Source organism: Coffea arabica, chromosome 3e (genome assembly GCF_036785885.1).
Source record: "Coffea arabica cultivar ET-39 chromosome 3e, Coffea Arabica ET-39 HiFi, whole genome shotgun sequence".
NCBI classification, from domain to species: domain Eukaryota; kingdom Viridiplantae; phylum Streptophyta; class Magnoliopsida; order Gentianales; family Rubiaceae; genus Coffea; species Coffea arabica.
In genome coordinates, this window is record NC_092315.1 from 9,220,433 (window position 1) to 9,247,471 (window position 27,039).

General features: G+C 32.7%; 2 protein-coding genes across 2 annotated transcripts; both read left to right on the forward strand.

The window, feature by feature from the left end:
- Positions 1-5,040: 5,040 nt before the first annotated feature.
- LOC113736196 (uncharacterized) lies at positions 5,041-6,142 on the forward strand. The gene is made up of 2 exons (XM_027263048.2): positions 5,041-5,177; positions 5,549-6,142. The coding sequence occupies exons 1-2, from the start codon at positions 5,142-5,144 to the stop codon at positions 5,840-5,842; spliced, it is 330 nt and encodes a 109-aa protein (XP_027118849.1). The 5' UTR covers positions 5,041-5,141; the 3' UTR covers positions 5,843-6,142.
- Positions 6,143-13,521: 7,379 nt separating this feature from the next.
- LOC140038960 (uncharacterized) lies at positions 13,522-14,623 on the forward strand. Its single transcript, XM_072084679.1, has 2 exons — positions 13,522-13,658; positions 14,030-14,623. Exons 1-2 carry the CDS (start codon positions 13,623-13,625, stop codon positions 14,321-14,323), a joined length of 330 nt encoding a protein of 109 aa, XP_071940780.1. The 5' UTR covers positions 13,522-13,622; the 3' UTR covers positions 14,324-14,623.
- Positions 14,624-27,039: the final 12,416 nt, after the last annotated feature.

The window sequence follows — 27,039 nt, forward strand, 5'->3', positions numbered from 1 at the left end:
AGGCTACATTCAAATTTAAATTAGGATGATGTGCCATGTATCCAAATTAAATCTACTAATGTATATAATGATAACGTGGTAGATATATATATTTTTTTAAAAAGCATTTTTCTTGAGATATAAAGTATGCAGCCTTCTTTATCCTGAAAGTAAGATCACTATTTTGTGGATGAGGGCAGTCCAAATGGGCGGGTCAAGTGGTTGCCTGAATTTAATTAGGTACCAGGTGCAGATAGGTGGACCATAAAACCCCATTTAATTAATGGGTTTGGTAGGGTTATGTAAACGTCTTTTTAGTCAATGAAAGCTTGACTACGACCCATTCATAATTTTTGGTTACTCTCACTCGACCCGTTAACTTCTGTCCAAGCTCAGGCTGCATTTCTTAGGCATCCAGCTTAAAACCCCAAATTAAAAATTAAAGACCACCTGGTAATTTCCCTTTGGTTCTCAATGCAGGTGGATGTAATGGGCTTTGAGGATATTTTAACTTTTAATTTTGGATATTTTAACATTTAATGTCCCCAAAACCCAGCAAACCTGGAAAGAACATTAAACATGTAATTTTGATGTCTGTAATTTGACTATCAGTACTTCATATTAATGGAATCATATCTTAATATATTTAGACTGTTTCATAATAAAAATTGAACATTTAAATTAATTAAATGACACTAAATTTTCTAGGTAAAATTTGTGATTGCATGTTTGTGATTGGCCACTATAGACATGCCCTTAGTGCTTGTATTAAACTAAAAAGAGATATACAACCGTGCACTAGATAAATAAACATATTTAATCTAATTATGAGAGTAAGTTAGCAGTTGTATGACGCAATTATATCACCTAAGATCTTAAAGGGTTTAATTAAATACTTATGATCTCGAGAGAGACATGCGATTTAATTAAGCATAACTTAGGTATATCTAGAGATAATCTAAGGTATTTGCGTGTAATACATTGTTGGCATGTTGGGAAAAATAATGGGATGATTAATTTAAATTTTGCATAAAAATCTAAAACCCTAGACTCTTGCAAACCATTTTCTCAACTCTATTTAATTTGCCTTGATTATTTGTTCATTTTTTTTAGTTATAGATTGAAACCCCTATGAATTTGAATTTTATTATTTGTCTAGAATAATTAAAGTAGAGAAAATTAACTCGTTCATCTAGATTCTATTTTGGAATACTACAGGTAATTTATTACTACAATCGATCCTATGTGCTTACAGGAATTCATTGATCAAAATGCAGTGTTGGCATCACCCTCTTTCAACCATTTGACTCTCGATTTATCCTTATAAAAGCTCTCCTCAACTTGCATCCTCATTCATAGTCTGTATATGATTTTGCTTTCTCAATATAAATTTTGGCCAACACAATTCCAAAAAGTTCCTAAATGTCCCCAACACGGTTGGTGAAAAGCCCCAAAAGTCCGTATAGTTACCTTCTAAACTCAATGTAATATCACTGCAGCTAAGCCTGTAGAGGTTTTACAAATATATGATTTTGAGTTTAGCTTAAGTCTATCAATAAAACGATAAAGAATATATTAAAATCTTTGGTTATCCTCCTTATTTTGAACATTATAAATGTTGTTATTATTTATTATGAGTTTACTATAAAAATTTAAAGAAGTAAAAAATTATAAATTCATAAATTAGTGAACTAAAGATTCCCTCTTTGAAGAAAATAAATTACTGAAGTCCTATTGCAAGATTTACCAGAAAAAGAACTCTAACAAGGAGAGTATATGCCGAGTTACTAAAAGCATAGACAAATAAAAAGGACACAAGGATCAGGAAAACATCTTTGTTTGGATATGAAGTTATTTGCAACAATAAAAAAAAAAAATTAATTGCATCATAAATCCGTTTTCTAATTATCTTTTTATCTTTCTAGCCACCTTTTTAATCTCATATCTATCATATCACAAAGAGTGTTACGATGTTATTCCAAAATATTATTCCAAATAATTTCCTATTCGTACGCACTCAAATAGTTCAATCTTCAATAAATTATGCATTACCCTATATGCAGATTCCTAGATTACAACATAAACCCCAATTTTAGATTCTTTTCTTCTTTCATCCTTTCAAGTTCTTGAGTTGCACCACATCTTTTAACTACTGTTGTAATTTCTCAAGTTTCTAATCATCGCTTTGTTAGTCCACCATTTCACTTCCAATTGATCTTGTTCATTTTACCCTACAAAACAAAGAGATTTTGCGAGTAAAATGACAAAATCATAGTTAATTCATCTATCAACTTAAGGTGCAAATCAAAGACTAAAATAAGCAACTTGCACCATTTAACTTCACAAATTGACTCAAAAACAATATAAAGCACCTACAGAAATATCCACAACTTGAGCTTATATCAGAAACGAACACTTTTTATACTTCTGGCATGGTTCTTATAGAATGAGTAGCGTAGTTTCGTTAATTGGCATGCATAATGGCTGTTTTTGAACATTCGAATCTACATTATCTTCACAATAGATTGTCGTATTTCCAAAATGAGAAAGCTGCTTTCTTTCATTCGGTTCAATACATTTTTTGATTGTTGGCAACAAAGTTTTGCAATTTGGCATTGAAACACAACTTCTTGACGTTCTCTTGCTTTTATTGTGTAAAAATGATTACAAACCAATGGAATTTCCATTTAAAAATTTAATAACCAATTAAGAAAATGACTTGCTCTTTTGGTGTAATTGTTAATCATCTTCTTTTACATCAACTCATTAAGAAATACATGAAATCAAATACAAAATGCATATTCAAGCTGAAAGTTTTTTTTTTATTTATTTTAACCCTCCCTCCCTTCTCCACACTCCATCCCATCCCCAACTGTCAACTTCAGGATTCAAACTATAAACCTGGTAGCTCTTAGCCATTGGACCAATCTTGCCTAGTTGCATCAAGCCAAAAGTGGGAAGGATGGTAAAATAATACGATAAAATTACAGGCTTAGCTATAGTAATTAAGGTTACGTTGGTGTATATTTTCACGCCGACCTCATCATGGACGTGTAAAAACGTGTTCCATGCTGGTGGACCATGATTTTTGTGATTCGGTCCTACATCATCACAAATTACTTTATGGGGTACAGAATCACATTTTTAGGCCCATAAATACAAGGAGTCTGGTCCTCTGCGACCAAGTTTTCGATAGTCGCAAGTTTTCGATAGTCACCAGTTACAAATATCTATTTCCATTCTTATTAGTGTTTGAGTTTGTGTCCTTGTACAAGTATGTCAAAGCTGCACTTATACGAGTAAAATGCACCATTAAATAAATAAAAACAGCAGTCTGTGTTTGAATTTGTATCTGTGTATTTTGTTCCTCTGTTACTTGCAAGCAATTTTCAATCCCTGAGTTTTGTGTGTCAACTAGGTACTATATTCATGACTAGTTATGAAGTCTAATAACTAGTTAAGTTTTACTTAAAATGAATCCAAACCTGAAAAAAAAAAAAAAAGATTAACTGATAAACAAGCTCTAGTCAAGGATATAATTTCGGAAGTGATTCATACACCTGCTCATTAATGCAATAATTATTTCATTTATTTGTTAATAAACAGGTTAAAGTTGCCAAACATGTGATGATAACCAACTTTTCCTTAATATCTCGATAGTTAATGTACATTCATTAACTACTTTCCTAATCAAGAAACAACTCTAGGTACGTCCGTATAATTTAATTTATTGATTGCATTAAAAACTAGAAAAGTAATGTTTTAATCAATAAACACACTATTGGAGTTTATTTAAATTAGATCATATGTTTCTCTAACATGAAACCAATCACATTAGTCACCACTAATTTAAGACAATTAAACAATTAAGAATTTAACTATCCTAACTATCATTAGATTGTTAAGTTGAATTAAATATCAAACACTCATGACATTCAAACAATCAAACAATCATGAGAAATTAAATAAAAAAACATACGAATACTAACGAATAAAAGAAATAGATAAAAACAATTAGATCTCATAGTTGCCGATGAATCCTTCGTTACTCCTTGACTAGAAAAAGAAAATTTAGCCACTTATCACTACGAATAATCCAAGCAATTTTATTGATAAATGTTGCATGAATATTCAACAAAAGCAAAAAACAGGAAAAGGCGGAGAGAAAAGCTCTTCGTTTGGTTTATGCTTGGTGCCTAGACTAATAGTCTCTCGGTACCCGAAACAAAGTCTTAAAATCACGAAGGCCAAGAATCCCTCCTACTCACGTCACCAACGTTTCCTGCTATTACTACTACCACTAATACATCTAATCTCCTCTAATTTTTCTCCGAGAGAAATATACCCATAATTTAACAAAAGGTAAGTTACTTGTTTCTAAATACAAAACGAAAACCAATTATTTTGGAAAAGGAAACCACTTCACAGAACTTCAATTTGAATTGGAAAATTGCCACGCGCGCCAAATCTCGATCTCTTCGAACCCGAGGCTAGAATTAGGTGCGGTCACACAGAACACACCAAGAATCTTCATTAAACCAATTTTTACTCCTTTTCTTGCCATATTCCTGAAATTAGCATCAATTGCCAAATATACTTTTTACTCCTTTTCTTGGCCTATTCCTAAAATTAGCATCAATTCTCAAATATAAATAGAATCCATCAATTATTACAATATTTGGTCAAAATTAAAGGAAAATATTCATAAATTTAATAGCAATTACATACCCTATCACCCTCCACTCTTTACACCCCTTCCCATCCCCAACTATCAACCTCAAGATTAGAACTATGAACCTGATAGTGGGGGAGCTCTTAGCCACTGGACCAACCCTACCCAGTGGTATCAAGCCAAAAGTTTGAATGATGATAAAATAATAACATAAAATTATAGGCCTAGCTATAATAATTAGGTTACGTTGGTGTATATTTTCACACTGACCTCATCAAGGACGTGTAAAAACGTGTTCCATGCTGGTGGACCATGATTTTGGTAATTAGGTCCGGCATTACCACAAATTAATTTATGGTGTAGAGTATCACATTTTTAGGCCTATAAATTCAAGGAGTCTGGTTCTCTGCTACCAAGTTTTCGACACTCACCAGTTACAAGTATCTATTTCCATTCTTATTAGTTAGCTAGCTAGTCCTTTAAGAAGAAAATGGCCGCAGCCAAATCTGGTATTGGCAGTGGACAGGTGAATAGTGACTGTATGCCTTGCTAGACTGGATTTCTTTGTTTTTCAAGTTTGTGTGTGCATGGTTTTCGGAGTCAACTTATAAACAACACGTATAGAAACGTTTGAAAAAGTATGAGGAGTTGCAAATTAAAGTAACTTCAACATTCTTGAGTCGACTTGATTAGCAATATTTTATGTTTCTAGTTGTCTACATGCTGCGGTCTCTTGAATTGTTTGATAAATAAGCTTCTTCCGAGCAATGTCGTTTCTTATTAATTGATTGGTTCGATTTAGTTTTCTGGTTGTTCCTTTGTTTGAAAGGACTCTAACTGATTTTGGGAACTCAATTGTGTTGGGTTTTCTTACTGAAAAATGTTTGGGGTTTGCAGAAAGACGAACCTATTATTCCTATGGCGTCAACCGTCAATCCGAACGACGATGTGGTGATTCAGAAGGCAAAATTTGCAGTTGATAGTTACAATGGGCAGGCGGGGACCGGTCTGAAATTCAACAGTGTGGAATTCGGCTTCTGCTGGAGCGTTTCTGATGTCACTGACTACCTGCTTGCCATTAATACTCATGATGATAAGGGCCCATATTGCGACCCAGCATTGGTTTCTGATACACTGAAGAGCAATGCTCACACTTATGAGCTCATCTGGTACAATCATAAGAAAAAGTAATCAAGCACTACTCTTGATCAGCTGAGTGGGGATCGACGACTTTAAGTACTTTAATTATCTAGTGTTTATGGTGTGGTTTTCAGTTTATGCATGGATGATGTACTGCTGGCATGCAAACATCCTCCCACTGTTGTACTAGTATGCAATGTAAGGTGCACTTCTACCAACAAAAATGCACCGTTAAATAAAAAAATCCGTCTGTGTTTGAGTTTGTGTCCTTGTACTAATATGTCAAAGGTGCACTTGTACAAACAAAAATGCACCATTGAATAAATAAAAACAGCTGTACGAGTTTGAGTTTGTATCTGTGTATTTTGTTTCTCTGTTACCTGCAAGCAACTATCAATCCCTGAGTTTGTATCTGTGTATTTTGTTTCTCTGATAACTAGTTAAGTATTACTTAAGATGAATCCAAACCTTAAAAAGAAATGAAAGATTAGTTGATACATTGGGAGTAAGACAAGCCGATGACGTTGTGGTTCTTCTTTGAAGTATATTTTGGATGTTCTTCATAAATATGAAGACTGTTCAGGCCAGCGAGTTAACAAAAAGTTGTTTCTTGACCCATCAGCGGTTGAATGTGGCAAGACGACGAGTGATCAAAACTGTCACTGGGAATTCATATGCAGGCCATAGCTAAATTTCCGTTTTTGGATCTCTGTACAACTGGTACACGTAAAATTTGTCAGCTAAACTCCGCCACCAATTGTTCACGATATGCAGGATGGATGTTCTGGACAAGAATATAAAGATTAAAAAGGGGACTACGATTATCAACAAGAATAAAATTGGATTTAGAAAAAACATGGTTGATTACTCGTATGATTTGTGCCTAATGATAATTACGAAGCAGAAGAAGAAAAAGAAGGGAAAAAAAGAAGAAAGAAAGGGTTGGATTGTTGCACACACACATACATACATACATACATATATATACACACATGCATATATATACATACGTATAGGGGAGAGGGATGGGTTGGGTGATACAGGGGAAAGAAGTGCAAGCGAAGGTCTCGGGTTCGAGTCCTCCTACTTACACTAAAAAAAACATATGTATATATCCTTATACTATATAAGAATGAATTTAGGGCAAAGATTTCAATCCCAAGGATGGGGCTATTTTGGAAATATGAGAGTATTTGAGGTGAAATTGGAATATTTAATATGAATCATTATAACTGATTTGGTTTTTTTTTATAATTACTTAAATGTCCTCTCAGACATTTAAAGCTATGAGTAAGTTTAACATGTGACAGTATTCGATATTCAATTAATTATTCGGTACAATTGAATTCAGCTTGTGTTTTAGTGAAATTACATAAAAATCCTTTTAATCATTTAATTGTATTAACATCTACGTCTCTTAATTTCTTAAAGCCTTTCTCAACAATTATTTGCAAACTTATGATATATAGATGTTAAGACACAAGTTTGGTTTCTTGGCCGTTACCATAGTAACCCCCATCTATCCAAATTCATTTCATTTACCTATAACTTTGTTCCACTACAATCATGTAGTCTATTGAATTCAGATGTTGCTATATTAGCTACTACTCTTTCCCATTTTGCAACATCTTTCTCAATAGGTTTGTTTTCTTTAGCTAATCTACTTTTTTGGTTGTAAGAAATTTGCAATCTTGTAAGTTGTATGTGCAATAATTTTTTTAGTGTTTTAATTCAATTGCCCATGTTAGATTGGCTTGATAGGGAGGAGATCACATTTATTAATTGTTATTTGTGGTTTAGAATAAGTTTGTCATCATAAATTTTTTCATTAATAGATTGCATCTACTTCTTTTGTTGTTTTAACTATTAGTTACGATAATTTTCAAATCATTTGCTACTTTTTTTATGATTCCATTTAGGCAATTTTTCACTTCATTTGATTTGCCAATATGTTTAACTATCTACTTTAAAACTATTTGGCTGCAAATCTAAAGTATGTACTTCATTACTTTTAATTTTTTTCTTGAATTGAGTGGGTTAAGATGTTTTAGTACTTTTTTGAGGTAATTATTCATCTAGATTAGCGTGTTAGTTATTGTATATCTTTGCAACTAGGTCAAAAACTGATGTTTTGTGATTGTAACCCCTATCGAGAAAGAGATGCTTTGCTATATGTCCTAAATCATACAATAAATCATAATTAATTGATTTGTCAATGTGGAGCTTTCATGATGATATGTCATTGGAATCAATATAAATCCAAGAATTTGGCTTGCAAGAACCGAAATTCCACTAGCAATGATTTCTTCAAGTATGCTAATTTTTCAAATCTCACTTATATGACAAGATAATGAGGTAGACTGCCCTCAAATCAAGATCAAATTCAAACTTAACGACAAAATTTAACATCCCTAAAATGCATGAGTAGATATAAGTAGATCTTTTATTCTATTAGATTAGACGCAAAGTGATTAATCGTATTTTATAATTATATTTTGTTGCATATTATTTTTTTCACTCAATATGTAATTTATGATTTTTCTATTTAATATCACATAATAAAATTGTCATACTTCAATTCTTATGCTACAAAATACTAAATAATAATTATTAACTATCTTTACTTAATACTAAATAAAAATTTTTCCCCTAGTATATATATATATATGTGTGTGTGTGTGTGTTAACGAGGCTACATTCAAATTTAAATTAGGATGATGTGCCATGTATCCAAATTAAATCTACTAATGTATATAATGATAACGTGGTAGATATATATTTTTTTTTAAAAAGCATTTTTCTTGAGATATAAAGTATGCAGCCTTCTTTATCCTGAAAGTAAGATCACTATTTTGTGGATGAGGGCAGTCCAAATGGGCGGGTCAAGTGGTTGCCTGAATTTAATTAGGTACCAGGTGCAGATAGGTGGACCATAAAACCCCATTTAATTAATGGGTTTGGTAGGGTTATGTAAACGTCTTTTTAGTCAATGAAAGCTTGACTACGACCCATTCATAATTTTTGGTTACTCTCACTCGACCCGTTAACTTCTGTCCAAGCTCAGGCTGCATTTCTTAGGCATCCAGCTTAAAACCCCAAATTAAAAATTAAAGACCACCTGGTAATTTCCCTTTGGTTCTCAATGCAGGTGGATGTAATGGGCTTTGAGGATATTTTAACTTTTAATTTTGGATATTTTAACATTTAATGTCCCCAAAACCCAGCAAACCTGGAAAGAACATTAAACATGTAATTTTGATGTCTGTAATTTGACTATCAGTACTTCATATTAATGGAATCATATCTTAATATATTTAGACTGTTTCATAATAAAAATTGAACATTTAAATTAATTAAATGACACTAAATTTTCTAGGTAAAATTTGTGATTGCATGTTTGTGATTGGCCACTATAGACATGCCCTTAGTGCTTGTATTAAACTAAAAAGAGATATACAACCGTGCACTAGATAAATAAACATATTTAATCTAATTATGAGAGTAAGTTAGCAGTTGTATGACGCAATTATATCACCTAAGATCTTAAAGGGTTTAATTAAATACTTATGATCTCGAGAGAGACATGCGATTTAATTAAGCATAACTTAGGTATATCTAGAGATAATCTAAGGTATTTGCGTGTAATACATTGTTGGCATGTTGGGAAAAATAATGGGATGATTAATTTAAATTTTGCATAAAAATCTAAAACCCTAGACTCTTGCAAACCATTTTCTCAACTCTATTTAATTTGCCTTGATTATTTGTTCATTTTTTTTAGTTATAGATTGAAACCCCTATGAATTTGAATTTTATTATTTGTCTAGAATAATTAAAGTAGAGAAAATTAACTCGTTCATCTAGATTCTATTTTGGAATACTACAGGTAATTTATTACTACAATCGATCCTATGTGCTTACAGGAATTCATTGATCAAAATGCAGTGTTGGCATCACCCTCTTTCAACCATTTGACTCTCGATTTATCCTTATAAAAGCTCTCCTCAACTTGCATCCTCATTCATAGTCTGTATATGATTTTGCTTTCTCAATATAAATTTTGGCCAACACAATTCCAAAAAGTTCCTAAATGTCCCCAACACGGTTGGTGAAAAGCCCCAAAAGTCCTTATAGTTACCTTCTAAACTCAATGTAATATCACTGCAGCTAAGCCTGTAGAGGTTTTACAAATATATGATTTTGAGTTTAGCTTAAGTCTATCAATAAAACGATAAAGAATATATTAAAATCTTTGGTTATCCTCCTTATTTTGAACATTATAAATGTTGTTATTATTTATTATGAGTTTACTATAAAAATTTAAAGAAGTAAAAAATTATAAATTCATAAATTAGTGAACTAAAGATTCCCTCTTTGAAGAAAATAAATTACTGAAGTCCTATTGCAAGATTTACCAGAAAAAGAACTCTAACAAGGAGAGTATATGCCGAGTTACTAAAAGCATAGACAAATAAAAAGGACACAAGGATCAGGAAAACATCTTTGTTTGGATATGAAGTTATTTGCAACAATAAAAAAAAAAAATTAATTGCATCATAAATCCGTTTTCTAATTATCTTTTTATCTTTCTAGCCACCTTTTTAATCTCATATCTATCATATCACAAAGAGTGTTACGATGTTATTCCAAAATATTATTCCAAATAATTTCCTATTCGTACGCACTCAAATAGTTCAATCTTCAATAAATTATGCATTACCCTATATGCAGATTCCTAGATTACAACATAAACCCCAATTTTAGATTCTTTTCTTCTTTCATCCTTTCAAGTTCTTGAGTTGCACCACATCTTTTAACTACTGTTGTAATTTCTCAAGTTTCTAATCATCGCTTTGTTAGTCCACCATTTCACTTCCAATTGATCTTGTTCATTTTACCCTACAAAACAAAGAGATTTTGCGAGTAAAATGACAAAATCATAGTTAATTCATCTATCAACTTAAGGTGCAAATCAAAGACTAAAATAAGCAACTTGCACCATTTAACTTCACAAATTGACTCAAAAACAATATAAAGCACCTACAGAAATATCCACAACTTGAGCTTATATCAGAAACGAACACTTTTTATACTTCTGGCATGGTTCTTATAGAATGAGTAGCGTAGTTTCGTTAATTGGCATGCATAATGGCTGTTTTTGAACATTCGAATCTACATTATCTTCACAATAGATTGTCGTATTTCCAAAATGAGAAAGCTGCTTTCTTTCATTCGGTTTAATACATTTTTTGATTGTTGGCAACAAAGTTTTGCAATTTGGCATTGAAACACAACTTCTTGACGTTCTCTTGCTTTTATTGTGTAAAAATGATTACAAACCAATGGAATTTCCATTTAAAAATTTAATAACCAATTAAGAAAATGACTTGCTCTTTTGGTGTAATTGTTAATCATCTTCTTTTACATCAACTCATTAAGAAATACATCAAATCAAATACAAAATGCATATTCAAGCTGAAAGTTTTTTTTTTTTTTTTTAACCCTCCCTCCCTTCTCCACACTCCATCCCATCCCCAACTGTCAACTTCAGGATTCAAACTATAAACCTGGTAGCTCTTAGCCATTGGACCAATCTTGCCTAGTTGCATCAAGCCAAAAGTGGGAAGGATGGTAAAATAATACGATAAAATTACAGGCTTAGCTATAGTAATTAAGGTTACGTTGGTGTATATTTTCACGCCGACCTCATCATGGACGTGTAAAAACGTGTTCCATGCTGGTGGACCATGATTTTTGTGATTCGGTCCTACATCATCACAAATTACTTTATGGGGTACAGAATCACATTTTTAGGCCCATAAATACAAGGAGTCTGGTCCTCTGCGACCAAGTTTTCGATAGTCGCAAGTTTTCGATAGTCACCAGTTACAAATATCTATTTCCATTCTTATTAGTGTTTGAGTTTGTGTCCTTGTACAAGTATGTCAAAGCTGCACTTATACGAGTAAAATGCACCATTAAATAAATAAAAACAGCAGTCTGTGTTTGAATTTGTATCTGTGTATTTTGTTCCTCTGTTACTTGCAAGCAATTTTCAATCCCTGAGTTTTGTGTGTCAACTAGGTACTATATTCATGACTAGTTATGAAGTCTAATAACTAGTTAAGTTTTACTTAAAATGAATCCAAACCTGAAAAATAAAAAAAAAAAAGATTAACTGATAAACAAGCTCTAGTCAAGGATATAATTTCGGAAGTGATTCATACACCTGCTCATTAATGCAATAATTATTTCATTTATTTGTTAATAAACAGGTTAAAGTTGCCAAACATGTGATGATAACCAACTTTTCCTTAATATCTCGATAGTTAATGTACATTCATTAACTACTTTCCTAATCAAGAAACAACTCTAGGTACGTCCGTATAATTTAATTTATTGATTGCATTAAAAACTAGAAAAGTAATGTTTTAATCAATAAACACACTATTGGAGTTTATTTAAATTAGATCATATGTTTCTCTAACATGAAACCAATCACATTAGTCACCACTAATTTAAGACAATTAAACAATTAAGAATTTAACTATCCTAACTATCATTAGATTGTTAAGTTGAATTAAATATCAAACACTCATGACATTCAAACAATCAAACAATCATGAGAAATTAAATAAAAAAACATACGAATACTAACGAATAAAAGAAATAGATAAAAACAATTAGATCTCATAGTTGCCGATGAATCCTTCGTTACTCCTTGACTAGAAAAAGAAAATTTAGCCACTTATCACTACGAATAATCCAAGCAATTTTATTGATAAATGTTGCATGAATATTCAACAAAAGCAAAAAACAGGAAAAGGCGGAGAGAAAAGCTCTTCGTTTGGTTTATGCTTGGTGCCTAGACTAATAGTCTCTCGGTACCCGAAACAAAGTCTTAAAATCACGAAGGCCAAGAATCCCTCCTACTCACGTCACCAACGTTTCCTGCTATTACTACTACCACTAATACATCTAATCTCCTCTAATTTTTCTCCGAGAGAAATATACCCATAATTTAACAAAAGGTAAGTTACTTGTTTCTAAATACAAAACGAAAACCAATTATTTTGGAAAAGGAAACCACTTCACAGAACTTCAATTTGAATTGGAAAATTGCCACGCGCGCCAAATCTCGATCTCTTCGAACCCGAGGCTAGAATTAGGTGCGGTCACACAGAACACACCAAGAATCTTCATTAAACCAATTTTTACTCCTTTTCTTGCCATATTCCTGAAATTAGCATCAATTGCCAAATATACTTTTTACTCCTTTTCTTGGCCTATTCCTAAAATTAGCATCAATTCTCAAATATAAGTAGAATCCATCAATTATTACAATATTTGGTCAAAATTAAAGGAAAATATTCATAAATTTAATAGCAATTACATACCCTATCACCCTCCACTCTTTACACCCCTTCCCATCCCCAACTATCAACCTCAAGATTAGAACTATGAACCTGATAGTGGGGGAGCTCTTAGCCACTGGACCAACCCTACCCAGTGGTATCAAGCCAAAAGTTTGAATGATGATAAAATAATAACATAAAATTATAGGCCTAGCTATAATAATTAGGTTACGTTGGTGTATATTTTCACACTGACCTCATCAAGGACGTGTAAAAACGTGTTCCATGCTGGTGGACCATGATTTTGGTAATTAGGTCCGGCATTACCACAAATTAATTTATGGTGTAGAGTATCACATTTTTAGGCCTATAAATTCAAGGAGTCTGGTTCTCTGCTACCAAGTTTTCGACACTCACCAGTTACAAGTATCTATTTCCATTCTTATTAGTTAGCTAGCTAGTCCTTTAAGAAGAAAATGGCCGCAGCCAAATCTGGTATTGGCAGTGGACAGGTGAATAGTGACTGTATGCCTTGCTAGACTGGATTTCTTTGTTTTTCAAGTTTGTGTGTGCATGGTTTTCGGAGTCAACTTATAAACAACACGTATAGAAACGTTTGAAAAAGTATGAGGAGTTGCAAATTAAAGTAACTTCAACATTCTTGAGTCGACTTGATTAGCAATATTTTATGTTTCTAGTTGTCTACATGCTGCGGTCTCTTGAATTGTTTGATAAATAAGCTTCTTCCGAGCAATGTCGTTTCTTATTAATTGATTGGTTCGATTTAGTTTTCTGGTTGTTCCTTTGTTTGAAAGGACTCTAACTGATTTTGGGAACTCAATTGTGTTGGGTTTTCTTACTGAAAAATGTTTGGGGTTTGCAGAAAGACGAACCTATTATTCCTATGGCGTCAACCGTCAATCCGAACGACGATGTGGTGATTCAGAAGGCAAAATTTGCAGTTGATAGTTACAATGGGCAGGCGGGGACCGGTCTGAAATTCAACAGTGTGGAATTCGGCTTCTGCTGGAGCGTTTCTGATGTCACTGACTACCTGCTTGCCATTAATACTCATGATGATAAGGGCCCATATTGCGACCCAGCATTGGTTTCTGATACACTGAAGAGCAATGCTCACACTTATGAGCTCATCTGGTACAATCATAAGAAAAAGTAATCAAGCACTACTCTTGATCAGCTGAGTGGGGATCGACGACTTTAAGTACTTTAATTATCTAGTGTTTATGGTGTGGTTTTCAGTTTATGCATGGATGATGTACTGCTGGCATGCAAACATCCTCCCACTGTTGTACTAGTATGCAATGTAAGGTGCACTTCTACCAACAAAAATGCACCGTTAAATAAAAAAATCCGTCTGTGTTTGAGTTTGTGTCCTTGTACTAATATGTCAAAGGTGCACTTGTACAAACAAAAATGCACCATTGAATAAATAAAAACAGCTGTACGAGTTTGAGTTTGTATCTGTGTATTTTGTTTCTCTGTTACCTGCAAGCAACTATCAATCCCTGAGTTTGTATCTGTGTATTTTGTTTCTCTGATAACTAGTTAAGTATTACTTAAGATGAATCCAAACCTTAAAAAGAAATGAAAGATTAGTTGATACATTGGGAGTAAGACAAGCCGATGACGTTGTGGTTCTTCTTTGAAGTATATTTTGGATGTTCTTCATAAATATGAAGACTGTTCAGGCCAGCGAGTTAACAAAAAGTTGTTTCTTGACCCATCAGCGGTTGAATGTGGCAAGACGACGAGTGATCAAAAGTGTCACTGGGAATTCATATGCAGGCCATAGCTAAATTTCCGTTTTTGGATCTCTGTACAACTGGTACACGTAAAATTTGTCAGCTAAACTCCGCCACCAATTGTTCACGATATGCAGGATGGATGTTCTGGACAAGAATATAAAGATTAAAAAGGGGACTACGATTATCAACAAGAATAAAATTGGATTTAGAAAAAACATGGTTGATTACTTGTATGATTTGTGTCTAACGATAATTACGAAGCAGAAGAAGAAAAAGAAGGGAAAAAAAGGTTGGATTGTTACACACACACATGTATGTGTGTATATATTTATATATGCAAGTAAGATCACTATTTTCTGGATGAGGGCAGTCCAAAAGGGCGGGTCAAATGGTTGCCTGAATTTCATTAGGTACCAGGTGCAGTCTGCAGATAGGTGGACCATGGAACCCATTTAATTAATGGGTTTGGTAGGGTTACGTAAACGTCTTTTTAGTCAATGAAAGCATGACGATGACACATTCATAATTTTTGATTGGGGAAAATCATTCAAAACGTTTCTCATTTTACAAAATAACTTTTTTCGTTTCTTATTTTTAAATGTATAATTTTACGTCCCTTATAAATTCACATTAACCAAATTTGGTCTCTACCTAGATTTCCGACTAGTTTTTAGCCAGAATCTACCACGTGACTTGCATGTGATCATTGTTTAAGGACAAAATTGTCAAATCAAATTTTTACATAATCTGATTCATAGTCCCTCACATTTTCACAAAATGAATTTTTTCATCCCCAACATTTTACAAAATGAATTGTTTCGTTCCTCATATTTCAAAAAATGAATTTTTCCATCGCTCACATTTTTCAAAATGAATTTTTTCATCTCTCATTGATCATGTATACGAATAGCTTTTTTTTCTATAAACCCACGTATATGTTTATTTGATTTTATTTAAACAGTATGAGTAACATGTAATTTATCTCTATTGGATTTCATCTAAACAGGCTAATCATAGCTATACACATGCTATTCAATCGATATATATAGGGGTTTAAAACTAATAATTTTGTTTGAAACCCACTTATATATTTATATGATTTCATCATTTGAACCTATTCAATATTTTTGACCTTTCTCTTTTGGTAATAATTTATTTATTGAGTTGTATAATAAGGTCATATAATTAATGGGTCCTAACTCGAATTCTATAATTATGTTAACAAATTTCAGTTTAAATCTGAAATTTCTACTCGACACTTTTAAGACCAACAGTTGAATTACTTGTATTGTGATTGTCTTAAAATTTGAAAGTGCTAATCACTTATTTCTTTTTGTCATACTTTTCTTTTGTTTACTTTTTCTATCCAAATTTAATTCGATATAAACACTTGATAATATTTAGGATTAAATGCCATCTTTATTTTCAAATTTCGAGTTAAAGAAAATGAATATACGTGAAAAACTTAAAATTTTTTTAAACACATGTATATATCTATTTAATTTCACTTGAGCAGTACGAGTAGTGTGTACTATATCTCTATTTGATTTCGCATGCTATTCGTACTGTTCAAGTGAAATCAAATAGATATATACATAGATTTAAAAAAAATTATTCACACATATGATCAATAAAAGATGAAAAAATTCATTTGGAAAAATGGGAAGGATGAAACAATTCATTTTGTGAAATATAAGGGACGAAAAATTTTATTTTATGAAATGTGAGGGACTATGAATCGAATTATATAAAATTTGATTTGACAATTTTGCCCTTAAAATATGATCACGTGCAAGCTAGGCACGTGGTGAATTCCGACCAAAAACTAGTCGAAAACCTAAATAGGGACAAAATTTCACCAATGTGAATTTGTAAGGGACGTAAAATTACATTTTTAAAAGTGAGGGATGAAAAAAGTTATTTTACAAAATGTGATGGACGTTTTGAACGATTTTCCCTTTTGGTTACTCTCACTCGACCCGTTTACTTCAGTCGATGCACAGGCTGCATTTCTTAGGCATCCAGCTTAAAACCCCAAATTAAAAATTAATGACCACCTGGTAATTTCCCCTTGGGTCTCAATGTAGGTGGGCTTTGGGGATATTTTAACTTTTAATTTTGGATATTTTAACATTTAATGTCTCCAAAACCCAGCACAGTTGGAAAGAACATTAAACATGTAATTTTGAAGCCTGTAATTTGACTATCCAGCATTTCTTTCACTCCTCACTTTATTTTCAACACTGCACGAGCTAATCCAACTTTCTTGCAGTACCCTCTCACCAATTCATGCATTACTAGTGTATTATCTGCTATACTTCTTCCTATTATAAAGCACTCTGATATTCATCAATGATTCGAGGAATTAAACTTTCAACCTATTAGTTAGCAATGCTAAATCGCATTTACATAGCAAACAACAGCAGGCTGTAGGCTTGAAATCCCTCATTTGTGTTGTATTCCGCAACTTTGGGACCAGTGTAATTATAGTACTATTTAAAGGATAATGCATATACTTCTTGTCAAAACAAGATTGAGCATCTCGAATTACTTCATCACCAATTACATGCTAATTCTTCTTTAAAAAAATTGTGCACTAAAGCCATCTGGGCTTGGAGCTTTACCGTCCTTCATAGCAAACATAGCATGTTTAATCTCTTCAGCTGACACACTAGCCTGGAGAAAGTCGAATTGATCACTAGTGATGGTTTTGGCATTTATCTGTTGCAGCTTGCCCTTCAAATCAGGGTACTAAGAGTTAGATTTACTAAACAGAGTCTGATAAAATTCCCCTGCAATTTCTTTAACTTGCTCATGGTCCTCAACAACATCAACTTCATCATTTCTAAGAGAGAGTATCTTATTCCTGGCAACATGACCCTTCATCTTTCTGTAGAAAAAAAGCAGTATTTTTGATAGGGTATGAATTGCATTATCTTTATATGTACAAATTGCTAGTTAACGGTGATAGTTGAGCTACAACTTGAATAGAAATTGTTTAATTTTGATCTTATGTTATTTTAATAGGTAGAGAGCTCAATTGGAAAGAAAATGGACCAATCTTGGCAAGACAATCAAGAAAAGCAGCAATAAAAGAAGAAGAAGAATGAACAAACAAGGGTTGCTGGATTACTAAGGATCCATAGGCAAATCCATAGCGATCTGTGCATGTATTCTCAATAACCGGCTCCAGATGTCAAAATGGTCTTCACATTGAACTTCTTCTGGTTGTTATGGTTTTGAGCTTCACCCAATGACCGGCCCACGGAAATTAATAAAAGACTTTAATTTATTAAAAGAATTTCTATATTTCTTTATTTTTCTCAATATCCCAAACAAGATCTAATAATAACATTAATTATTAATGGAACAAACGAGGGGTTAGGTCTGAGGGTCAATTGGGCATGAGAGAGGGGGTTGGTTGTTCTTTGAAAAGATATTCATCATCTGATTGATGAGTCATAATAAGACAATTTGCGGTTAATATACTTACTAAGTAGGAATCTACTACTCTAGGAATAAAAATTTGAGTTATCAAGGTGAGTTTATGGGCCAATAAATAAAAGATTTTTATCTTTGTAACCAATTGCATTGGGGTGGGACAGTGCAAGAGATATCATACAAAAGAGATTGAATCCTCTAAAAATGCTATGAAGTGCTCCAAAATGGTCGAAGTAGTTGAATAGAAGGATCGCTATGACTATAGCCCTTGGTAAATTTACCAAAGGCGAAAATGATTTATTTGATATTATGGATGATTGGTTACGTAGAGACCGTTTCCTTCTTCATCTGGAATTGGTGCCTTCGCGATTTTTTTCAACTCCAAGAAGTCTAACCCTATCATATTTGGGCTAAAATTTTAAGAAACTATAAATAGGAGTTATTTAGATTATTTTTAGGGGAAGAAACACATTAGACTAGCATCAGTTCATCACATAAAACTCTTTCTTGGGAGATCAAGAATGGGTTCAAGGCACGGGATCAAAGAGAAATCGAGACGGAGATTGGAGCAAGGAAAATTGAGAAGTTTTCTTTACTTTTATCTTCATACTTGTATTTAGTCTTTGAGTTCTTGATTTTTATAATGAATATGATGAACTAATTTGTCTCTAGGGTTGGATTTTATTAAAAAGTATTGGTTATTTATTTTAGTTAAATTCTTTACGTTTGCCTTAATTTATCTATTTTGACTTAATTATATGTTATGCTTGATCACCATAGACATGCTCTTAGATTTTGTGTTGAACTAAAAAGGGACATACAACCATGCATAAGATGAATAAATATATTTAGCCTAATTATGAGAATAGATTAGATTTTGTATAACATAATTGAAATCACCTAAGATCTTAAAGGGTTTAATTAAATAATTATGGTCTTGAGAGAGATGTAAGATATAATTGGGCACAATTTAGATGTATTAATAGATAATATAAAACACCTTTGCATGATACATTCTTGGCATGTTAATAAATTAGTTGGATAATTAATTCAAATTCTGGATCAAAATCTAAAACTCTAGTCTCTTGCCAATTATTTTCTCGCATCTTTTTTATTTGACTTGATCATTTATTTTACCTCTTAATTAGAAATTAAATCCTTTAAATTTAAATTTCATTGTCTTCTCATAATAATTATAGTAGAGAAAACACTCCTAACCTAGGAAAAGTCAATTCAAAAGGAGAATGCACGACTGAAGCGAAGAAATAGCTAGATCTGAGATGATTTTATTATACAATCGATCCTATGCAGTAGCACAAATAGCGGATCAATTTTTATCACCGAATTGTAGCCACTACACTCTGGGCTTATCCTTATAGAACTCCTCTTCAGCGAGAATCAATCTTGTGTATTCCTAGATAACAACTTTCTCTGCAGCAATTAACTCCGGATCAAAAGGTTGCTATTGCATATGCTGCTGCACTATTATCAGTTGCTTTTTTTTTTTTTTTGCTTTGAACTCCACCAGAGATGTGGTTATAGTCTCTTTTATTCAGCTCTTGAAGCTTACCCATAAGCTGTTTTAGTTCAAAACAGATAAGCTGTATGGGATTTATTAACACTCCAGGATCAGCTTGCCAAGAATCCAACAGGACATCAAAAAACTCATGCTACATCCAAAAGCTAATGAATTTAAAAAGCTTTGGCCCAAAGTTAACTTGATCTAGCTATATATTCAGATTGGTAATGAAGCGACCAAAAATTGTTAGTCTTAATGTTTGGAAAGTGCTACTCTTTCTCATATCTATAGGATTGCAAAGGAATAAAGTTATCTCGGTCAAAACTTGTGTAGGGTATTTAAAAATTTATAAATGTAAAATTTGACTACGTATTGAGTTTAATTTTGTATGCCCCATGCACATCAAGCTCTATTCCATAGTTTGAAATATGTCAATCCCAGACCTCCTTCATACTTTGGTTTACAAACTTCTGCCCAAATAACTTTTGCATGTGTCCTCACTCCTCAGCTCCACTCCAGACCATAGAAAGGCATTCAAAATACTCTCCACCTTTGCAACAGACAACTTGGGGAGGACAAATAAACAAAAAGGCTATTAAGTATAAATTCAAGTAAAATGAGCCTTCCTCCATAAGAGAGTTTCCAAGCTGCCCAACTTTTAATTATAGCCCCTATTTTATCAAGAATAGGCTAGCAGTCAATAGCACTTAGCCTAGTAGATATTAAAGGAACACTTAGGTATCAAACTAGAAAGTGTCCCAAGCGAATCCCCACAGCTTCATTCAACTTCACACATTGCTAGTTAGATACACCGGCTGCAAAAATCTCTGATTTAGCCAGGTTTGGTTGAAGACTCGACATCTCAGAGAATTCTTTCAAAGTGGCCTGAATCCCATATCGATTTTGAGTCTATTTGTAAGATTAATTGGTATAAATTGTCCATTTTATGTCACTAATTTGCACCTTAAGTGATTAATGGATTAGTTGTGATTTTATCATTTCACTTGCAAATTTCTTTGGTTTTGTAGGAAAAATGATTAAGCTTAATTGGACGTGCAATGAGCTGGGATGAGAAGCTTGAGGAGTCACAACAATGGCTAAAAGAAATGGTGCAAGGAAAGCATGAAGCTTGGAAGAAAGAAAGAAGGAAACAAAGAAGAAAAAAAACTAGAGAGAAACCGCGGGAGAATCCGCCTGCGGTTTCTCCCACAGTTTGTGGCCAGTGAATCATTTTGTAGCAAATCATTTGTTCTGCACAATCCCTGGGAGAATCCCTCGAGGGATTTGATCCAGGAATTCATGGTAGCTGCAACTCACCAACTTGCATGGTTTTTCTTTCTTTTTTTTTTTTTTGTGGACAAGACACAAAAAGACATTTTGTACCAACTTTTGGAGGATCTAAGAGTTTCTTTTGTTGACTCTTAACAAGGAAGAAACATGTTATTGGAGAGGGAGATTAGTTCTTGACAAGAGAGAGAGCTTTTTCTTCTCTTTTTTTTAGTTTTAGCTTACTGATAGTTTTAGATCTAATTTTCTTTTTATCTTCAAAAACTTGAAGAACTCTTGATGAACAATGTATTTTTTATTGCAATGAAAATGATGAAACTTGAAGATCTTGTTTCTTCACTTGAATAAGTATTTCTTTCTCTTTACTCTCTTTGTTGTGCCATTAATTCTTAGTTACATTGAAGACATGAGTTTTATTATTAAATCTACTATGTCTAGCTAAATCTTCTTGTTTTAGGGGTAGATGAAGCTATTTGTGCCTTGATTATGGTTGAATAAAGTTGATTATTGTTATATCTTGTACTTGCTAGTTCATTTATTTTTACTTTAACACTTGTAAATGCTTAATCACCATTTACAAACCATGATAGTTGTTGTTAATCTATGAGAATAATTAACAATGATGAAATAGAATAGGTAAACCTAATGAGTAGACACACGAAAATAATGGTACACTTAGGTGGATATTTTTGGCATTTCTAGATCTAGATTAAGTCTTCACTTTAGATTTCACCATGAGAGTAAGGAAAGTATAGTGTTGGCTAAGTTCAGTTCATTGGCGAGAACGAGTTCTGAAGACTTGAGTGAAATACATCCTTAGCAAGACAAAACCATGAGTGATAATTGGCTATTTCATCCATAGTTAGGTACATTTAGTGGAATCTATACCCTAGGACATTTGTCTTTAGTTGAGTTTCTTCAAGTTGTTAATTTGCCTTGCATTATTTTAGCTTTTGATGGTTTCACTTAGTTAAAATTCTTGAGTAGTTTAGATAATAAAGTGAGCAAAAAACCTTAGTAGTTGAGAGTGATTCTCGTGGGATTCGACCTTATTTCCTTTGTACTACAATACACGATCCGTTAACAAGGGAATTAGGTTTAAAAATTAGAGTGCAAGTATAAATCTCGTCAAGGATTTATGAGATGGAATAGCCATAATGAACAAATCATCAACAAAGGAAATATGGTATGATTTCATCTCTGAACATCTGGGGTGGTATTCAAACCCCATCTCTTCAATGTTTGCATCCATAATCTGAGAAAACGCTTCCATTACTACCAAGACAAAGGTGAGTAGATATAAAATGTCCTTGCCTCAACCCTCTACAACTTGCAAATTAGCCAACAAGGAAGCCATTTAGGTTGAGAGAGAATCTAGTAGTCATAGCACAGTTTTTTGCGCAATAAATAAGGTAGAGGAGAAGTTCATAAGTTTGAGAACCGTGAAAAAAGAAACAGCCATCTAACTGTATCATATGCTTTCGTGATGTCAACTTTCAGAACACATCTTGCTTTTCTCCCTTTCTTATGATAATTTCTCACCAACTCATGCATCAATAGGACATTATCTGAAATATTTCAACCTTTTAAAAAGGCACTTTGCCTCTTAGATATCAGACCTTCCAAAATTTGTTTAAATAATTCAGTAAGCACCCTAGAAATTAGAATATATTTCTTAGAGTGCGTTGCAACAAGCAACAAGACCATATTCCTTCATTCCCACGGGTGAAGCTATCTTGGGAACCAAAGTGATGATTGTACTATTCAATCCTATAGCCATATGCTGAGTATGAAAACAGTACTATATAGCATTAATCAAACCAGCACCTAATAGTCATCAATTTTTATTGAAAAAATCCACAGTGAAAGCATCAGGCTCTGGTGAAGTACCTTCTTTCATGCTGAATAAAGCTTGCTGAATCTCTAAGTCAGTAATTTTCTGAATCAACTTTGCCCCTTGCTTTTTGGTTAATCTATTTTTAATAATCTTGGATAACCTATGCTCCATAGTTTCAGAGAAGGAACCATGTTTAGAAAATGATTACAAATAATATCCAACTACTTCCCTCTTCACATTTTCACAGTCTGTAAAGCCTTATATACTCAGAGTTTGTGAGACTTAAGATTTTGTTGTGAGAATGGTAAATTTTCAACTTTCTATGGAAAAATGTGATAGGGTATAAAATGTAGTGTATTTATATGTATAAGTTGCTAGTTAATTATGTTATTTGAGCTTTATTTTGAATGGAAACTACTTTATTTTGTTATTATATTGGTCTAATAAGTGAAAATCTTGACTGGACAGAAAATAGACAAAAATATGGCGAAGAAGCAATGGAAGAAGAATACTTGAAGAGTAAGGGGTTTGACTGGATTGACATGTTTCATTATTTTGGCAATAACTTGAGTTACACAAATTGGATTGATATAATTCTTGATTCACTTTGAAGTAAGAGAAAGATCTACAACTTTTATGAGATATCAAAGTCCAGTTCTCATGTTTTCATAACAAACAATCCAAAATACTAAAATATAGTTTTGCTATGATGCTCTTCTGATTAGTTTTCAGTATTTTAGACATATCTTAGTGTCCAGATCTCCAAATGATATGATTGTTATGGCATGGGAAAGCTAATTTAAAGGACTACAACTTTCATGTTTGCAAGAGTTGATTCAGCCTCTTTGATCGAGTTTTTTTGGCTTCAAATATGATCCACATGTAGATCTATAGTGATCCATTCATGGCTCTGTTATAACCGACGCCGACTATGCATTCGGTCTTCAGGCCGAGCTTCCTGTAATCCTAATGTTCGGTGCCAAACTTTGGGCTGGACTTTATTGAAAAAATATACGAAAATGTTATTTTTTAGTTCCAATAAACCCAATCCTATTCCATTTGAGATACTACTTTAAGAAACTATAAATAAGCGCTATCGAGGACGTTTTTGGAGGTCAGAAAATATTAGGCTACATTAGTTCATCCTTTTTACATCTTCTTTTCTTGATAGATCAAGGATGAAGCGTGGAAGAATAAAAAAGGAAGATCAAGACGGGGACCAAAGCATAGAAAATTGAGAAGTTTTCTTTACTTTATCTTCTTGCTTGTATCTTTTCTTTGAATTCTTGGTTTTAATTATGAATATGTTGAGCTCAATTTTCTAGGCTTAGAGTTTTATGAAGGAGATTTGATTACTTATCTTAGTTAAATTCTTTACTTTTGTCTTGATTTATTTATTTTTGATTTAATTGCATGTTTGTGATTGGCCACGTACTATAGACATGCCCTTAATGCTTGTATTAAACTAAAAAGGGATATACAACCGTGCACTAGATAAATTAACATATTTAATCTAATTATGAGAGTAGGTTAGCAGTTGTTTGACGTAATTATATCACCTAAGATCTTAAAGGGTTTAATTAAATACTTATGATCTCGAGAGAGACATGCGATTTAATTAAGCATAACTTAGATATATCCAGAGATAATCTAAGGTATTTGCGTGTAATACATTGTTGGCATGTTGAGAAAAATAATGGGATGATTAATTTAAATTTTGTATAAAAATCTAAAACCCTAGACTCTTGCCAACCATTTTCTCAACTCTATTTAATTTGCCTTGATTATTTGTTCATTTTTTTTAGTTATAGATTGAAACCCCTATGAATTTGAATTTTATTATTTGTCTAGAATAATTAAAGTAGAGAAAATTAACTCGTCCGTATAGATTCTATTTTGGAATACTATAGGTAATTTATTACTACAATCGATCCTATGTGTTTACAGGAATTCATTGATCAAAATGCCGTGTTGGCATCACCCTCTTCCAACCATTTGACTCTCGATTTATCCTTATAAAAGCTCTCCTCATCTTGCATCCTCATTCATAGTCTGTATATGATTTTGCTTTCTCAATATAAATTTTGGCCAACACAATTCCAAAAAGTTCCTAAATGTCCCCAACACGGTTGGTGAAAAGCCCCAAAAGTCCTTATAGTTACCTTCTAAACTCGATGTAATATCACTGCAGCTAAGCCTGTAGAGGTTTTATAAATATATGATTTTGAGTTTAGCTTAAGTCTATCAATAAAACGATAAAGAATATTTTAAAATCTTTGCTTATCCTCCTTATTTTGAACATTATAAATGTTGTTATTACTTATTATGAGTTTACTATAAAAATTTAAAGAAGTAAAAAATTATAAATTCCTAAATTAGTGAACTAAAGATTCCCTCTTTGAAGAAAATAAATTACTGAAGTCCTATTGCAAGATTTACCAGAAGAAGAACTCTAACAAGGAGAGTATATATATGCCGAGTTACTAAAAGCATAGACAAATAAAAAAGACACAAGGGTCAGGAAAACATCTTTGTTTGGATATGAAGTTATTTGCAACAATAAAAAAATAAAAAAAATTAATTGCATCATAAATACGTTTTCTAATTATCTTTTTATCTTTCTAGCCACCTTTTTAATCTCATATCTATCATATCACAAAGAGTGTTACGATGTTATTTCAAAATATTATTCCAAATAATTTCCTATTCGTACGCACTCAAATAGCTCAATCTTCAATAAATTACGCATAACCCTATATGCAGATTCCTAGATTACAACATAAACCCTAGTTTTAGATTCTTTCCTTCTTTCATCCTTTCAAGTTCTTGAGTTGCACCACATCTTTTAACTACTGCTGTAATTTCTCAAGCTTCTAATCATCGCTTTGTTAGTCCACCATTTCACTTCCAATTGATCTTGTTCATTTTACCCTACAAAACAAAGAGATTTTGCGAGTAAAATGACAAAATCATAGTTAATTCATCTATCAACTTAAGGTGCAAATCAAAGACTAAAATAAGCAACTTGCACCATTTAACTTCACAAATTGACTCAAAAACAATATAACGCACCTACAAAAATATCCACAACTTGAGCTTATATCAGAAACGAACACTTTTTATACTTCTGGCATGGTTCTTATAGAATGAGTAGCGTAGTTTTGTTAATTGGCATGCATAATGGCTGTTTTTGAACATTCGAATCTACATTATCTTCACAATAGATTGTCGTATTTCCAAAATGAGAAAGCTGCTTTATTTCATTCGGTTTAATACATTTTTTGATTGTTGGCAACAAAGTTTTGCAATTTGGCATTGAAACACAACTTCTTGACTTTCTCTTGCTTTTATTGTGTAAAAATGATTACAAACCAATGGAATTTCCATTTAAAAATTTAATAACCAATTAAGAAAATGACTTGCTCTTTTGGTGTAATTGTTAGTCATCTTCTTTTACATCAACTCATTAAGTAATACATCAAATCAAATACAAAATGCATAAGTTATTACATGACTGAAATTAGCATATTCAAGCTGAAAGTTTTTTTTTTTATTTCAACCCTCCATCCCATCCCCAACTGTCAACTTCATGATTCAAACTATAAACCTGATAGCTCTTAGCCACTGGACCAACCCTACAGAGTGGTATCAAGCCCGCCAAAAGTTTGAATGATGATAAAATAATGACATAAAATTATAGGCCGAGCTATAATAATTAGGCTAGTTGGTGTATATTTTCACACTGACCTCATCAAGGATGTGTAAAAACGTGTTCCATGCTGGTGGACCATGATTTTGGTAATTAGGTCCGGCATTACCACAAATTAATTTATGGTGTAGAGTATCACATTCTTAGGCCTATAAATACAAGGAGTCTGGTTCTCTGCTACCAAGTTTTCGACAGTCACCAGTTACAAATATCTATTTCCATTCTTATTAGTTAGCTAGCTAGTCCTTTAAGAAGAATATGGCTGCAGCCAAATCTGGTACTGGCAGTGGACAGGTGAATAGTGACTGTATGCCTTGCTAGACTGGATTTCTTT